The 18,524-nt window shown below is 41.4% G+C and overlaps 1 protein-coding gene across 16 annotated transcripts in view; it reads right to left on the bottom strand.

Moving 5' to 3' along the window:
- Positions 1 to 5,460: 5,460 nt before the first annotated feature.
- MSANTD3 (Myb/SANT DNA binding domain containing 3) overlaps positions 5,461 to 18,524 on the bottom strand; it is a 105,216-nt gene continuing 92,152 nt past the window's right edge. For 12 of the 16 annotated variants that reach the window (XM_072152861.1, XM_072152868.1, XM_072152865.1 and 9 more), the window contains 2 exons: positions 6,984 to 7,169; positions 5,461 to 6,084 (listed from right to left, as the gene is read on the bottom strand). In XM_072152861.1, the coding sequence (XP_072008962.1) occupies positions 5,675 to 6,084; positions 6,984 to 7,169 (596 nt within the window). In that variant the 3' untranslated portion in view covers positions 5,461 to 5,674. The remainder of the gene's footprint in view (positions 6,085 to 6,983; positions 7,170 to 18,524) is intronic. The other 4 variants (XM_072152874.1, XM_072152876.1, XM_072152877.1 and 1 more) reach the window with 2 other exon arrangements.

Genomic DNA, 18,524 nt, shown 5'->3' with positions numbered 1-18,524 from the left:
TCTCACCTTTATATATGCAGTATATTCTTATGACTCCATCACTTATGTACACATCATACTTGTATCTGGATATCCCCTTTTCCTGACTTAATTTATCATTACCGTATCTAGATTCTACTTGTGGCCCCATGTTTTTTGTTTATTTATTTCTCTGTATTTTATATTGATATTCTTATTACTTTCTGTACAGTACCTGATGAAGGTCTGATGTTGTAACACCAAAACATTGCATTAATTTGGATTGCCGATTCACTTTGAACAAAATATATCATACAATTTAACAACTTAGGAGTGCCAAGTTTCTTCTAATATGTTCTACAATGTGTTGTAACCTACTTGTGCACTCATACCACCAATATCGAGTGACGTGTACTACTCCTACAGATAAATAAATCAACATAATATCAATAAAACTGAAATAACTTAATATCTGCTTTTGAGCTACAAATTTTAAGACCGTCACAACCTGCAAAATATATCTGTAAAACCTATATAATTTTGAAAGCAAACAACCAGGCGATGCATTCGGCAATTAACAGCTGACCACCTTCATGTAACTTTGTGACAAACACAAATTATTAAACAAAAAGTGCACTGAAAATGCCTTGTTAACATATGATTTTACACACAATACACAACATCAAGAATTTACACTCCCAAAAATGCAAAATCAAAAACCATGACATATTCAGTTGCTTTCCACAAATGTGTTTAAAGATATATAACTCACAAAATAAAAAGCTTCTATTCTGTCAAAATCTAATTTTTCCAGAAATCGCCATGTAAACCAGAATAACTTTTAAATTCATACACATACACCTAGTTATAATAACGGTTTTGCCTAAACCCAGCAAGCAATTATCTTCTTGCAGGGATTTCAAGCCTATTTTGCTACTAAATGTTGACATCAACAAATGATGGCACACAGGGATAATGGGTTGTAGTCTTATATTATTCATAGAGACCAAAAGAGGTATGTGCTTGAATGAGAGGCTCAGGATAATAAAGCCAAGACCATTTATTTGGTAGCCAGAGCCAATAGGACTCCCCCATGCTTACTCACAGTCGACGCCAAATAGGCATTCGATAGGGTGAGATGGGTTTTCTTACAGGGCATTCTTGTAAGATAGGATTAGGCCCTAGGATGCTCCAAGAGTATAATGGCACTTTATCACACCCCAACAGCTCAAGTACGTTTCAATGGTACCCTCTCAGACCCGTTTTGCATCGCCGATGAGACTAGACAGGGTTGCCCTCTTTCCTTTCCTTGACAAAGGAACCACTGGCTAACGCCATCAGGGACAACATAACATCTCCATCCCATGAGGAATGGAGGCATCCGCAATCCACCTTCCTATTTATATGGTCCAAGCTCTCTGTCTCATGGTTTGGAAGGATCCGTATCTTGAAGATGGACATCCTCCGCTGTCTTCTTTATCTATTCAAGCACATCCCTATTCCACTCCCAATATCCTTTTTCGATAACCTGAAACGTATCACACAATCCTTTGTTTGGCACGCCTCCCGACCACGTACAAAACACTATTGCCACATATGTAATTGACATCTTTCATAAACATTCATCTAAATTGTGGGTTCAGATGAAGCTGTAAGCAAAACTCTTGGTGCATCCTTCTCCCCTGAACAGTGGCAGAAAGTGTTTATCCTAACACATAAAGCCCCTATTTGTATTGGGTACCAGGAGCTATGCTATAAAATTCTATTGCAACGGTATAGAACTCTGTCCAGGCTACAGCAGATATAACCTGAGGTCCCCTTAATATATTAGCACTGTGCAGTTGGCGAATGTAATATGCTCCACATATGGTGGGACTGCCCCCTGTACAATCCCTCTGGAAGGCGGCATTCCAACTCTACTCAGATTTATGCCCCCGGAGATAAAGCCCTCCCCAGACTCTTTACCCAGGTCATCTCCATATTTAAGAAAAGCTTACTGCGCCATTTTCTCAAGGCCATAAGGCAGATTATCCCCCGGCTATGGAGATCCATCGGACCATCCTTCTAAAACACAGTAGGTGGAGTCCCTCAACCAAATTCTAAGGGCTAGCGATCTAGACAAATCTGAGATGTTCCACAAGATTTGGCGTCCCTGGTTCACTTTTTGCTCCTCGCCTGCTATGAGCTCATGGCTGACCGCTGGCGTCACTAACTCTAATCCTAGCACTGTGGCTTAAGGTGTTTCATCCCCCCCCCCCCCCCATCACATTCACTCACTGTCTTATCCCACTTCTGTCTTGTCACCCCATTGTTTAAGTCTGGTTTGTTCAAGGTTTTTCAATGGCCAGGTTGGGCCCACTCAGGTTGAACATGTTTTGCCTAGTTATTTTCTGTTCTCACCAGTTGTACATAACTTGTATTACTATGCACTTAATACTCCTGTCCGCTTGCATCTGTATCCCACACTGGGGTACACATAATTGCCTGTTAACTTGTGAAAGTGCATGTCTACAGGTTATACAATTTTCCAATATACATTCTATATTAATGCCTCATGGTTTTCTAGATCTCTGCTTGCTGTACCTCTACAGAAAGCTTCTATGTTTACTTTCAGTGGATAGCAATCTGTCCATGGTCAATTGATGGATACACAGGTGCACAAACTGTTATTATCACACACCTCTGATTACTCTCTGTGATATTTACAGTTTGTGCACCTGCGTGTCCATCACATGACCATGGACAGATTTCTATCCACTGGAAGTAAACATAGAAGCTTTTACAGTAGGACAGCAAGCAGAGATATAAAAGAAAATGTGAGAAATTGATACCGAAAGTGTATTGGGAAATTGTAAAACATTTGCTTACACAGACCATATCAATTATTAGCTGAAAGTGCACAACCCCAAAATTAATCTGACATCAATCATTCAGATTGTACATGAAATAAATCTAGAAGGTTTTGTGCATTAATACTTATGGGTGTTCTTAACCATGTCCAAAATACTTTTACAGCCTAGAGACAAAGATATGCTATATACCTTCTGTGAACCCAAAAAAATACTGTTGAACTTGTTAATTTATTTTCATTACATATTATAACGGTTTTTATTTGTGCAACACATTTCACTCTAGATTGGGAACTGGTTATACTTTTTACACACTGAATAACTTGGTGCAGTGACCAAGCCATGGATCCCAATAATATATTTGTTTCTGTACTCGCTTTTATCAGTATCTGAAAGTGGGGAAGAAAAAGTAGTTATTCACTCTAAAACCTAAAATTCAGTGTGTGGAAAATAAAAGCAAAAACACCTTTTGAGTATTCAACACATTTCTATTTTCAACTACATAAATACTGATGAGTCTCAGTGGAAAGTTAAGTGTGGCTTCACAAGTTGTACAGCACTCATCTTCATTTGTGCTTAAACAGTAGAGCGCTTCAGTCAAGGTCAACGGCAACCCTGATTTATCAGTCCGATAACATAAATAAGACACAATGGTTACCTTTGGCCTTTTCAATACCTGGATAACCTTAGACCCATTACAGTGGAGGATTGTGTAAACATTACTATGGATGGAGGAAGAAACCGCATGACCCTCCACCATCAATACTTCAAAAACTCTTGCAATAATGTTTGGTCTTGTCCAGCAGAATTTTGTCATTTGGTTCCAAATCATTACACACCTTCAAGATTTATAAACGGATGGCAAATATCCATATATACAGTACCTACAAGTATTATTCAACCCCCTGCAGATTTAGCAGGTTTGATAAGAAGCAAATAAGTTAGAGCCTTCATACTTCAAGCAAGAGCAGGATTTATTAACAGATGCATAAATCTTACAAACCAAAAAGTTATGTTGCTTAGTTATATTTTAATAAATTTTAAATATAAAAGTGTTGGTCAATTATTATTCAACCCTTAGGTTTAATATTTTGTGGAATAACCCTTGTTTGCAATTACAGCTAATAATCGTCTTTTATAAGACCTGATCAGGCCGGCACAGGTCTCTGGAGTTATCTTGGCCCACTCCTCCATGCAGATCTTCTCCAAGTTATCTAGGTTCTTTGGGTGTCTCATGTGGACTTTAATCTTGAGCTCCTTCCACAAGTTTTCAATTGGGTTAAGGTCAGGAGACTGACTAGGCCACTGCAACACCTTGATTTTTTCCCTCTTGAACCAGGCCTTGGTTTTCTTGGCTGTGTGCTTTGGCTCGTTGTCTTGTTGGAAGATGAAATGACGACGCATCTTAAGATCCTTGATGGAGGAGCGGAGGTTCTTGGCCAAAATCTCCAAGTAGGCCGTGCTATCCATCTTCCCATGGATGCGGACCAGATGGCCAGGCCCCTTAGCTGAGAAGCAGCCCCACAGCATGATGCTGCCACCACCATGCTTGACTGTAGGGATGGTATTCTTGGGGTCGTATGCAGTGCCATCCAGTCTCCAAACGTCACGTGTGTGGTTGGCACCGAAGATCTCGATCCTGGTCTCATCAGACCAGAGAACATTGAACCAGTCTGTCTAAGAGTCCTCCAAGTGATCATGAGCAAACTGTAAACGAGCCTTGACATGACGCTCTGAAAGTAAAGGTACCTTACGTGCTCGTTTGGAACGGAGACCATTGCGGTGGAGTACGTTAATTATGGTATTGACTGAAACCAATGTCCCCACTGCCATGAGATCTTCCCGGAGCTCCTTCCTTGTTGTCCTTGGGTTAGCCTTGACCCTTCAGACAAGCCTGGCCTCGGCACGGGAGGAAACTTTCAAAGGCTGTCCAGGCCGTGGAAGGCTAACAGTAGTTCCATAAGCCTTCCACTTCCGGATGATGCTCCCAACAGTGCAGACAGGTAGGCCCAACTCCTTGGAAAGGGTTTTGTACCCCTTGCCAGCCTTGTGACCCTCCACGATCTTGTCTCTAATGGCCTTGGAATGCTCCTTTGTCTTTCCCATGTTGACCATGTATGAGTGCTGTTCACAAGTTTGGGGAGGGTCTTAAATAGTCAGGAAAGGCTGGAGAAACAGATAATTAATCCAAACATGTGAAGCTCATTGTTCTTTGTGCCTGAACTACTTCTTAATACTTTAGGGGAACCAAACAGAATTCTGGTGGTTTGAGGGGTTGAATAATAATTGACCCATACTTTTATGTTTAAAATTTATTAAAATTTAACTGAGCAACATAACTTTTTGGTTTGTAAGATTTATGCATCTGTTAATAAATCCTGCTCTTGTTTGAAGTTTATTTGCTTCTTATCAAACCTGCTAAATCTGCAGGGGGTTGAATCCTACTTGTAGGCACTGTAACTCAAATAATGTACCAAAGAAACCCAGCTAAACAACAAGAAAACTATACACAAAACAATAGTGAGCTGATGTCTGTAAAGTTAAAAAATAATACAGTTTGTGGAAAGAAAGAACAAACTTTCCAGCTTATGTTGCCATAAGCTAAGTGTTACAACAGGTAGGCCAAATGCATCTTTTGTTTTTAATGCAACTAAAAGCAGAACACGTTGTTCTCAAAACCAGTTTCATTTTTTCCTAGAACTTCTTTTTTAATATATTTTTTTGTATTTGTCAAACTATTTTCCTACACAGAAACTGTTGCCAGTGTTTGGGCCAACTGATCATTGTTCATAGTGATGCCTGAGCCGTGTACAGTGCTCTTGCTATTTTTCAAAGTATTTATTTTTTAAACCTGGAGTTGTAAAGATTCAAGGCGAGTTTGGAAATGGTCTGTTGAATGATGCTACTGGCCACTCTTTTGTGATTGTTTGCAATTTCCTCTCCCAGTACATTTTCTTTTTGTTCAGAATCTCCATCTTTATTCTGTGTTCAACCTCAGCCATTTCACACTCGCGTTCTATCTGTTGAACTTTTGCAACGTGCACCTCATTCATTTGAATCAATTGTAGTTGAAGGATAGACATTTGCTGATGATGCTCTTCCTCATGCATCTTCGTCAAAATGCCATTCTGGGGTGGTTTGCTCCTATAGGTCCTGTTAGTAGTTATCCTTGCAGTGGAGCAGGAAGGTGTAGCTAGATTTCCTTGACATTTCTGCATGCTGACTATATTAGACTTTTCTGGCGAATACATGTCTCTGTCTGGGATGACAAATGATTCTAGGTAATAAAACAGAAATATTATTATTAATTTTCTGATCTTGGGTCTGTGTTATTAATTTTCTGGTCTGAGCTCTCTTAACAATAATTGTGTGGTTTGGGATCTACATTATTATAGTATGGTTTAGGAGTGGTGTTATTAATGATTACTTGGTCTGAGGTCTACTTTATTTTCTGGTTCGGCATAGAATGTGCATTATAAATTATTGGGGTATTGGGTTTTGCATTATTTATTGTCTAGTCTGGACATTTGTTGTCATGCAGACAATCCATTGTGGTCTGGATTATTAAAGGAAATCTGCAATATGGATTCAGGACTGCGCCACAAGCACACTTACAAGCAGGTGTTTGTCCCATGAAACAAGATCAGATCTTCCTTTACCTTCTAATGGGCTTGTTTTGGAGAAAATGGTCCTGTATGCATCACAGAATACCCTTCTGGCTCTTTTGTCTGGATAATTATGACATCATAATTAACAGAAATTGGAGCCAGATACTGCTTCAGTGACGTAGCCAGGAGCCCCTGAGGCTCATTTGCATAATTTAAAAATACTATTTTCTCCACAACAAGGCCATTATATGATAAAGGTTGAATGTATCCTGTTTTAGGTTCCACATACCAGCGTTTAAGTGTGCTTGAGGTACAATACTGCATCCATGTGCTAGATTTCCTTTAATAATCCAGGCCACAAAATGGATTCTAAATTGCCTGGTCTACATTACAACACAAACCCCAGAGCATACAATAGTTAATGCTGCAGACTCTATACCAGATCATTGAAAATACTGCGTATCCTAGACCATCTAATAAAGGATCCTTGCTCAATAGATACACACCAGTGTATAAGTGCTTGGTGTAAAATAATAAATCCATGTGGTAATTTCCTTTAATAAATCACCTGGTATGGACCTGTATAAATAATTGTCTAGTCTAGGTTCTGTATCAATTATTGTCTGTCGCCTATATTTGTAATTTCCAGAGCGATCGTGTTGCACCGTGGTAGCTGTAGTGCCTAGAGTGGTGTCTGTCTTCGGGATTGTTGGCACTTTTATGGTAGTAGTTACAAGTGCAGTCTGTTGCAACCCTTAAACCAAAAAAAAAAAAAAAATTATATAACAAACAAGTGTAAAAATCTAAAGTTTTATTACAGTTCACAATTATTAAAATACATGATACAGTAAGAATATAAGATTAACGCCAAAGCCACTTTTCACCTTCCTGACACGGCCCATTTTTTTAAATCTGCCCTGTGTCACTAGAAGTGGTTTTAACTTTGGAACGCTTTAACATATCCAAGTGATTTTGAAATTGTTTTCTCGTGACACTTTGTAGTTCATGTTAGTTGAAAAATTTTGGTGGTATGTGTTGCGTTTATTTATGAAAATAACTAATATTTGGTAAAATTTTGAAAGTCTCAATTTTTGAATTGTATAAGCATCTGAGGATGCCAATACAGTAGAAAGAAGGAGAAAAAATTTGGATTATCATTGTAGCTTCCTTCTAGGGTCCTGGGCTGCAAGAGGCCTTAAGTCCTGTCTGACCAACACTGCCCTTGGGTGATGGCAAGGGTGCCCATAGAGAGGGCTCTGAGTGCCACCTCTGGCACCCGTGCCATAGGTTCGCCACCACTGCCTTAATGTATGTAAAACAACTTTCATGAAGTTTGTTAAATCTTTAATTATTTTACAGGGGATAAAACAAAATCGGATGCTATTTTGAAATTTTCATTTTTTTGGCTAAATGAATGTTTTTAAAAAAATTTACATATTCTCAGTGGATAAAATACCAAAACGGTCCACAAAGTTTAATACCCAATTTCTCCAGAGTGTAACAATACCCCATATGTGGTGGTAACCTGCAGTATGGGCACACGCCAGGACATCGAAGGGAAGCTGGGCCATTCAGAGCAGATTATGCATTGTCCCTTTTTATTGGCTATACAATCTTTATTTTTTGGGAAATTTGGACAAATAAGGGCTTATTTTTTGCAACATTAGATGCACTTTACAAATACTTATATGAAGTGGGTCATTAGCTCATTAATGAGATTTTATTAACTCTTAAATGTATGTAGGGAAAAAATTTAGCGCACCAGACCCTGCACGCCGCAGTCACACGAGACCGCGGCATGAAAGGGGTTAATGCCCATGATCGGAGGAAACTCAGATTGCGGGTACTAGAGAGGGGTGCCAGCTGTGCCAGAAGCATGAGGTAATAATACTGCAAAATGCGGGAACGCACCTCCCGCCATGCAGTATTATTATTACGTCAAATATCCTGAAGGGGTTAAAAGTGCACAAGAAAAGGGTATGCAATTTATGGCGCAAAGAGCTACATGTTACCAATAAAAAGTAAAAAAGGTTAAAAATAAATTCTACGGGCATAAGCAGAGCTGAAATTGTTTGATATACGTAGTTGCTTTAAACCCCTATTCAACCTCTTGTCCTATCTTAGTTAACACCCCTTTCTAATTTTGTATACATGTTATATTCTAGCTATTTGTGCTTTATTGTTGTTTACATGTACCTCATAGTTTCACAACTTGCACTAATAGGTGCATTCTATACCTGTGCACTTAAAGGGAACCAGGAGACCCATTTTTAGCAATCCACCAGTCCCCACGGAGCATAATATATACACTGCCAAAGAGTTTTTTATATTAAAAAAAGGTGTTACAGAGAAACATACATGTTATATAGTACCTTTCAATCAGGGGCGCACCTGCCTTGAGGAGAGTTGAGATTCTCGCCTCAGGCGGCGCGCATCCCCCCCCGCCCCCCGGACCTGCCCATCACATCAACCCGCCCGCCAGCCGGCACATTTCCCCAACATTTCCCCACCCATCACATCCGTTGGCTGGCACGTGTACCTGCCCGATGCCCACCATATCCACCTGCGGCCGGAACATGTACCTGCCTACCAACCGGCACTTCCACCCGCCGACACATCCGCCCGGCACAGATACCTGCTTCTAGGACAAAGTCCGTACAAACTTCTTTGTAAAATCTTTTTTGCTAACTGTATCATGTATTTTAAATGTTTATACTTTAATAAAACTATGGATCTATATGCTTCCTATCCCTTCCTACATGGAGCTACTCTCTTTTTTTTTTTTTTTTATTAGTTGGTTACGGTATATAGATTCGGGTGAGGTGTTTCCCCCACTAGTGTGTTTTAAATAAAAAAACATTGCCTACATCATTTGGGATATATTTCCTAGCCCTTCATAGGTTCGTAGGTTTGTTTGCAAAAAAACATTTATATATACATGATATAGGGTAATCTATTTTGTGTTACCTCTGCTTTATGGTGCACATTCTCTTAGTCAAAGTTTGTATATGAACTGCCATCTTTATAGGACTAGCCAAAAATTTAATGCATATGGCAGAGAATAGGGGGACCAGACAACTAATACACAAGCAAAGACGGGTCATGCATGTTGAGATTGGGGTAGCCTTACTGACCTAGAAAATATGACCTATACTGCATTAAATTAAGAGAAGTTATCCATTTTGGAAATGCTTGTAAGTGATTGTGTGGACCAAGATGACAGTACAGAATAAAAAAAATGACAAGTTTGTAGTGTACAACACAATAATAAAATTAGATTTGATGCATTAGTTAAGCAATATTTGTGCTACACAAACTCCATTTTTATTAACAAAAAAAAAGCATGCACACACTTATGTTATATGCACAATATGCCGTACTGGCCCACCAGCAACTTTTAGGTTCACCCACTATTGGAGCTGACTCCGCCCCCTGCATCTGTGTCAGAACTTCCACTCTGTGTCCTGGGAAGACAAAGAGTTGAATAACAGGATGGTGCAGGGAGCCATCCCTGTTACCCTACAGCTGTGATGCCAAAAGGAGCTGAGTGATGAGGTCATCATCTGCTGTCATCACAGAACATAGGAAGATGAGAAGAGGAGAGCTGCTGGGGAATGGGGACATGTGAGTGTGTGGTTAATTTTTTTTTTTACATTTATTTGAAACTAAGAAAAGAGGATGAGTGGGGGCTACAATAGCGGGGCTATAAGTGAAGGTCCACAATATGGGGAGGGGAGAGTATGTGAGGGAAACCAAAATATGGGATGTAGAAGAGGGGGGGGGGGTCACAATACAAGATTGAATTAGATTACAGGGACATCTGGAGAATTTCTTCCCTAAATTTGAAAGTGTTTACACCTAAGTAGCAACAAAACACGTTAATACTTACCAAACACAAACATATAACCTGTTAGCGCTCTGCGTCCAATATATCGGCTGCTGAGTCCTGTAAGCTGGCACAGGCGCTTCCTGCATTTGTGATGTCACCCTGTCTCGCAACAGAGTGACAGCTCAGAAGGAGGTGCCGAGATCGCTAGGAGACCCCCCCCCCCATGACATCACAGAACTGATTGGTCCTGTGATGTTGATCGCTGCTATTGGCCAGTCTATACAGACTGGCCAATGACCTTGATCTATGATCCTTGGGGGTAGTTCCTACTAGCCCCCTGCTCTCCAGCGCAGCTATTCTGGGTTTAGTGCTGTTGGGAAGCGGAGTGTTAGCCATCTGTTCCATCTTACTGTTCCCAAAAATCACTTCTCTTTTTCAGGTCAAGGAAAATCGTGGCCAGTAGAGAAACCCCCAAACCTGACTGCATTTTAGACTATAGGTACTTGGGAGGGGTTGACTTGTCGGACCAGGTGCTTCAGCCATATAATACCATGCGGAAATCAATGGTGTCGTACAAGAAGCTGGCCGTGCACTTTACGTAAATGGCACTGTATAATGCATACATGTTATAGTGATGTGCAGGCCAGAGGGGAATTTTCCTGGAGATTTAAGGGGTGGTCAAGCTTTTGATTGGAGACCAAGAAGGGGGGGGGGAATGCTGGTACTTCTGGAAGCGAGGCCACAAGTATTGTACCAGGTTGGCACTTTCCAGGAGAAGTTCCCCAAACTGGCAGCAAGGACACAAAAAAGGTGCAGGGTGTGCTCCAAAAGGGGTATATGGAGGCAAACAATTTACTAGTGTGACACATGCCGCGATAAACCAGGACTATGTATTAAGGATTGTTTAAGGATTTCACACCTCCCTGGATATAGAATTTATTAATTTACCTGATGTAGTCTCCACAGCTTATACATCATGCCGCATCTTCCCTTCTGAGCCATGCTGTGTGCCCAGCCTGTAGATTATTGTCACATATAGGGTATTTCCGTACCGGGAAGAACCCGCATTGTGATTTTTGTGGTGTTTGTGTCCAGTAGCAGGAGCTGGGCACAAGATGACATCATGGATATTTTTTCACTATGCATTATTCTTGGGGTACACCTTTGGGGTTAATATACTCATTAAACCCTTAGATTAATTCAAGGGTGTAGTTTTCAAAGAGGGTTCTAGTTCTCAGGGGTTTCTACATGTGGGGCATCTACAAGTTCTTCATGATGGCAGAAAAAAATATGTAAATGTCTGTGCTCCAAATGGCAGTTCTTTTTTTCTGAGCCCTTTTGTGTGCCAATCCTGTAGTTTATGGCCACATATTGGGTATTGCCGTACCCGCATAATAACTTTTGGGGTGTTGGTCTCTAGTGATATGACTGGGGATAAATACATTTGTCACTACAATGGCATATGTGATAAATTACAATGCAATTTTTACTCTGAATAATTTACTTTGTATTACATTTGAGCCAGCATCTTAGGGTTGTATGAGAATTTTATCCTCTAGAAAATATCTTGGAGGGCTGCCCTTTCCACTTGTTAGGGGTTTCCTTTATACTGGTACCTCAGGGGCACCCCAACACCAGTCTTGTGAATACAGAGTTCCAAAAGCTAAACTTTTGCTTGTTCCCTACTGAGCCCTGGCATGTGCCCATCCTGTAGATTTTTGTAATGTATGGGGTATTACCCTAACCGGGATAAACCGGTTATATGCCATATATGTGAAAACCACAACCCCAGATAAATTCTTTGTGGGGTGTAGTTTCCAAAATGGTGTCACTTCTCAGGGGTTTCTGTTGTACTGGTACCTCTGTGGCTCTGCAAACATTAAATGGCACTCCAGATCTAAAACGGAGCGCCAAAAGCAAAATTACGCTCCTTTGCTTCTCAGCCCTGCTGTTTGTCCAGCCTGACTATTATTGCCACATACGGGGGTATTGTCGTACTCAGGCCAACCCGCAGAATATTTGGGTCGTTTGTCTAAAGTGACATGAGTTGGGCACAATGTATTTGGAACTAAAATGACATTTGAGAAATTTTTTTTTTACTCTGCACCATTTAATTTGTATACATTTTTGACCAGCATGTTAGAGATTAAAATACTCACTACACCCCTAGATAAATTAATTGAGGGGTGCAGTTTCCAAAATGGTGTCATCTTTTTTCTATTATACTGGTACTTTTAGTGGCTCTTTAAGTACACTGTGGCACCCCAAAACATTTGTAGCCAAATTGGCCTGCCAAAAACCCAATTGAACTCTGTTCTGGACATTGCTGTGCAGCGAAACAGCAGTTGACATCCACAGGTTAGGTTTTGAAAGAATTAAAGAGTTAACAGACTTCCCAAATGTTGATTTGAATAGTTTGAGATCTTAAAGGGGTATTCTCGTCTGGGTATTAACATTCAGTTTCATTAATTTGCCATATATATATAAATATTTCTTCAATTAGATGTTATTAAAAAAAAATTACCTGGGTGAAGATAATTTCTCATAAATGTAGTGATATGGTCCATTAGAAAAAACACTGTGTCCTAGGATACGGCCACCTCTGCTGGGGGGATTGCCCAAAGAAACAAAAGGTTTCTGTATATGAAATGTCCAGGAGTTACTACATGTCCCGCAGCTGTCCTGTGGTAATGATTGCTGAATCCAGGTGGCCAGGCAGTACTGAATAGTACATGTCTGGCCACCACTGATAGAGTGCAGGGTGGTCGTATCCGGGGAAGCTATCTGGTTTCTAAGGGACAACATGGCTACATTTATTTATTTTTTAATTCTTTGTATTAAAATTGTATACATTTATACATAAAGCAGTACATCGTAGCATATAGAGAGTTACATCAAAAGGTGTTTCTATATCATAAATCTATTTGGTACTGTTTTACGTGACACAACTACTTTACAGACATAAATATGTTTTTTCCCTATTAAGGCATGAGATTCTAATCTCATATATGCTGTAGGCACTTGAGAAAAAAACAAGAGGGAAGAAAAAAAAAAGAAACAAGAATAAAAGCCAATTACAGACAGTCCCTGGGTTACATACAAGATAGGGTCTGTAGGTTCGTTCTTAAATTGAATTTGTATGTAAGTCGGAACTATACACTCACCACTTTATTAGGTACACCTGTCCAACTGCTCGTTAACACTTAATTTCTAATCAGCCAATCATATGGCAGCAACTCAGTGCATTTAGGCATGTAGACATGGTCAAGACAATCTCCTGCAGTTCAAAACGAGCATCAGTATGGGGAAGAAAGGTGGTTTGAGTGCCTTTGAACGTGGCATGGTTGTTGGTGCCAGAAGGGCTGGTCTGAGTATTTCAGAAACTGCTGAACTACTGGGATTTTTACGCACAACCATCTCTAGGGTTTACAGAGAATGGTCCGAAAAAGAAAAAACATCCAGTGAGCGGCAGTTCTGTGGGCGGAAATGCCTTGTTGATGCCAGAGGTCAGAGGAGAATGGGCAGACTGGTTCGAGCTGATAGAAAGGCAACAGTGACTCAAATCACCACCCGTTACAACCAAGGTAGGGAGAAGAGCATCTCTGAACGCACAGTACGTCGAACTTTGAGGCAGATGGGCTACAGCAGCAGAAGACCACACCAGGTGCCACTGTTTTCAGCTAAGAACAGGAAACTGAGGCTACAATTTGCACAAGCTCATCGAAATTGGACAGTAGAAGATTGGAAAAACTTTGCCTGGTCTGATGAGTTTCGATTTCTGCTGTGACATTCGGATGGTAGGGTCAGAATTTGGCGTCAACAACATGAAAGCATGGATCCATTATGCCTTGTATCAACGGTTCAGGCTGGTGGTGGTGGGGTCATGGTGTGGGGAATATTTTCTTGGCACTCTTTGGGCCCCTTGGTACCAATTGAGCATCGTTGCAACGCCACGGCCTACCTGAGTATTGTTGCTGACCATGTCCACCCCTTTATGACCACAGTGTACCCAACATCTGATGGCTACTTTCAGCAGGATAATGCGCCATGTCATAAAGCTGGAATCATCTCAGACTGGTTTCTTGAACATGACAATGAGTTCACTGTACTCAAATGGCCTCCACAGTCACCAGATCTCAATCCAATAGAGCATCTTTGGGATGTGGTGGAACGGGAGATTCGCATCATGGATGTGCAGTCGACAAATCTGCGACAACTGTGTGATGCCATCATGTCAATATGGACCAAAATCTCTGAGGAATGCTTCCAGCACCTTGTTGAATCTATGCCACGAAGAATTGATGCAGTTCTGAAGGCAAAATGGGGTCCAACCCGTTACTAGCATGGTGTACCTAATAAAGTGGCCGGTGAGTGTATATTTTATCATTGTAACCCCAGCCAGAACTTTTTTGGTCTCTGTGACAATTGGATTTTAAAAATGTAGGGTTGTAATAAGAATCAGGATTAACAATAAAGCTTAATTACAGACACCTTTGATAACTGTTATAGCTGTTTATTGTGGTCCGTTTGTAACTAGGGGTCGCATGTAAGTCGAGTGTTCTTAAGTAGGGGACCGCCTGTATACAGGAAGCTTTAGCTTTTATAAGAATATATCATTGTTTGATGCAAATAGTATCCATTTTTCCCATTTGCTATCAAAGTTGGTTGATATTAAGGTGCCTTTCTCATTCAAAATTTAAAATCATGATTGATTTTAAATCTGGACACTTTGACTCTTTCCAGTATAATGCTATAGCTTTTCTTGCTTCTGCTAGCATTCTTGCTCCAGGCCAACTACATTCTGGCGGAATTATCTCCATATTTAAGTTCAGAAGAGCAAGTTCCGGACTTAGCTCAATTAGTGGGCTCCAAATCTGTTTGATCAGATTCTGGACTTACCCCCAGAAAATGTTGATACTTCTACAATTCCATCAAATATGTAACAAGTTCGCTTCCTTCTCTTAATAATGCCAACAGCTATCACTTTCTAACTCAGAAAATTTTGCTAGTTGTGATGGAGATATGTAGCATTTTGTCTGTAGCTTACGAAGAGCCTCAATGTGGTTTGTACAATAATATATTTTATATGGTCGTGACACGGCTAGTTACCACTGGCTTAGTGAGAATGAGTTCCCCAAATACTTCTCCCAGTTTATCATATAGCCCATTTTTTGGCACCCAGAACTTTGCAAATCTTTATAAACCATAGAGATTCCTCCCTTCAATATATCCATCCCATATATGAATTTATTAAACTTGGAGCATTCCAATGAGTTTTCACTTACCCTCTTCAATAGATTATTTTTGATGACCCAGCTCTTTAGACCTAGATATTGCAAAAACAGTCTATTTAATAACAGCTCATCTTTACATAATGTGGAAAAAGGGATCAACGCCCCATTGACTATTAAATTCTCTAATGTCCTGATTCCTATTTTTTCCCACAAGTGTAAATAAAGGTTTAAACCTATCTCCTTCAAAAAATCCAATTTGATGTCTCCATAATTAATATTTATACGCAAGTTCTCTTTGTTTTTTTTTATTCCAAATATGCAAAAGATCCTTTGTTGTTGGTAAGAAAGGTTCTAACTAGAGATGAGCGAGCACTAAAATGCTCGGGTGCTCGTTACTCGAGACAAACTTTTCCCGATGCTGGAGTGCTCGTCTCGAATAATGAACCCCATTGAAGTCAATGGGAGACTTGAGCATTTTTCAAGGGGACCAAAGGTCTGCACAGGGAAGCTTGGCCAAACACCTGGAAACCTCAGAAAATGATGGAAACACCACGGAAATGGACATGAAACAGCAGGGGCAGCATGCATGGATGCCTCTGTGGCTGCTTAATCGCACCATTATGCCAAAATTATGGGCAACAGCATGGCGATGACAGTGACCGAATGAGGCTAGATAGCATCTAAAACATCCAATAATTGACCCTGACACTATAGAAGATGGCATGAAGAGGTAGCGGCAGCAGCGGCAGGCTAGAGAGTGGCATGGCTACATACCCCAAATAAACTCAGGCTTCAAACCAATGGGTGGCAGAGAGGAACCAAAGGAGGTGAGCAAGAAGCGATGAAATGATTTCCTATGTGAACAAAAGGTTGACGGTATATTTAGTCGATAACACAAAATGGTGGCGACATAGTGACCAAGTTCCATAACTTATCTGGTAAAACACCCAAAAAATGAGCCTGACACAGCTCGTTTGATAAGGGGACGACATGTGGAGGCAGCCATGGAGACGACTTCCATGATTAAGAGTGACAGTATGGGGCATCCATATTGCGCTGTAATGATTGAAACTTCAGGTCTCCAGCATGGCGGCGACAGATGCACCGAGTTCCATTATGTATCTGGTGAAACACCTAAAAATTCTGCCTGACACAGCTCGTTTGATAAAGGGATGATGTGTTGTATATCCTCTCGCACTCCAGCGTCTGGGGTATAGAGAGTTGAAAGTTGTGCATGGAGACATTGGTGGACGCTGTGGAGGATCGTGGAGGCTAAATGGACAGGAAACCGCAAGGGCAGTATGCATGGATGCCTCTGAGGCTGCCTAATCTTGGGATGGAGCTGGCGGTTATGGCGGGTGAGGGGAATGTAAACAGATGTGCAAGAAGCGCTGAAATAATATCGGTAAATGATAAAAGTTTGCCAGTATATTTTATGGATTACACAGCAGGGTGGCGACAAAGTTAACAAGTTTGATGTGGAAGCCATGAAAACAACCCAAAATTCTGCCTGACACTGCTCGTTTGCTAAGGGGACGATGTATGGAGGCAGCTATATGGACGACTTTGGGAGGCAGCTATGCAGACGTGTGGAGGCAGCTATAAAGACGACGTGTGGAGGCTGCTATGGAGACAATTAAATTTGGATAGTGCCTGTATGTGGCAGTCCAAAAAAAGTTTTCAAACCAGAGGACCGGGTGGGTGGCCCTCCAGAAAAATTAAATACATAGAGTACTATACCTAGAGCCAGTTGGCCCTGGCAAAAAATAGCCAGTTTCCTCTGCTTTAGTGTACAAAGAGGAGGAGAAGGAGGAAAATGAGGAGGAGGAGTGCATACATTATTCAGGTTGAGCTTCTTTCACCTGGTGGAGAATGGAAATCCTGAGAAATCCAGGCTTTATTCATCTTGATAAGCGTCAGCCTGTCAGCGCTGTCAGTCGACAGGGGTGTACGCTTATCGGTGATGATGCCACCAGCTGCACTGAAAACCCGCTCAGACAACACGCTTGCGGCAGTGCAGGCAAGAACCTCTAAGGCGTACAGCGCCAGTTCGTGCCACATGTCCAGCTTTGAGACCCAGTAGTTGTAAGGAAATGTGTGATCATTTAGGACGATGGTATGGTCAGCTACGTACTCCCTCACCATCTTTCTGTAAAGATCAGCCCTACTCTGCCGAGACTGGGGACAGGTGACAGTTTCTTGCTGAGGTGACATAAAACTGGCAAAGGCCTTGTAAAGCGTACCCCTGCCAGTGTTGGACAAGCTGCCTGCTCGCCTACTCTCCCTCGCTACTTGTCCCGCAGAAGTACACCCTCTGCCACTAGTGCTGTCAGAAGGGAAATACTGTTTCAGCTTGTGCACCAGGGCCTGCTGGTATTCATGCTTTCTTACACTCCTTTCCTCTCCAGGGATGAGAGTGGAAAGATTTTGCTTGTACCGTGGGTCCAGGAGAGTGAATACCCAGTAATCGGTGCTGGAATAAATTCTTTGAATGCGAGGGTCACGGGATAGCATGAAATCTGCCATATGTGCCAGAGTCCCAAAACCAAGAATTCACTCCCCTCACTGGTCTGACTGTCCATTTCTTCCTCCTCCAACTCCTCTTCTTCTGCCCATACACGCTGAACAGTGAAGGTCTGAGCAATGCTCCCCTCTTCTGTCTCACCAACATTCTCCTCCTCATCCTCCTCCGATATGCGCTGAGAAACAGACCTGAGGGTGCTTTGGCTATCAACAAGGGAATCTTCTTCCCCCGTCTCTTGTGACGAGCGCAAAGCTTCTGACTTCATGCTGACCAGAGAGTTTTTCAACAGGCCAAGCAGCGGGATGGTGAGGCTGATGATGGCGGCATCGCCGCTGACCATCTGTGTTGACTCCTCAAAGTTACTCAGCACCTGACAGATATCAGACATCCACCTCCACTCCTCATTGTAAACTTGAGGAAGCTGACTGACCTGACTACCAGTTCTGGTGGAAGTTGACATCTGGCAGTCTACAATCGCTCTGCGCTGCTGGTAAACTCTGGATAACATGGTTAATGTTGAAT

This window comes from Engystomops pustulosus, chromosome 5 (genome assembly GCF_040894005.1).
Source record: "Engystomops pustulosus chromosome 5, aEngPut4.maternal, whole genome shotgun sequence".
Taxonomy (NCBI): Eukaryota; Metazoa; Chordata; class Amphibia; order Anura; family Leptodactylidae; genus Engystomops; species Engystomops pustulosus.
Note: the sequence above shows the minus strand (reverse complement) of the source record. Positions and strands in the feature narration are given on the sequence as shown.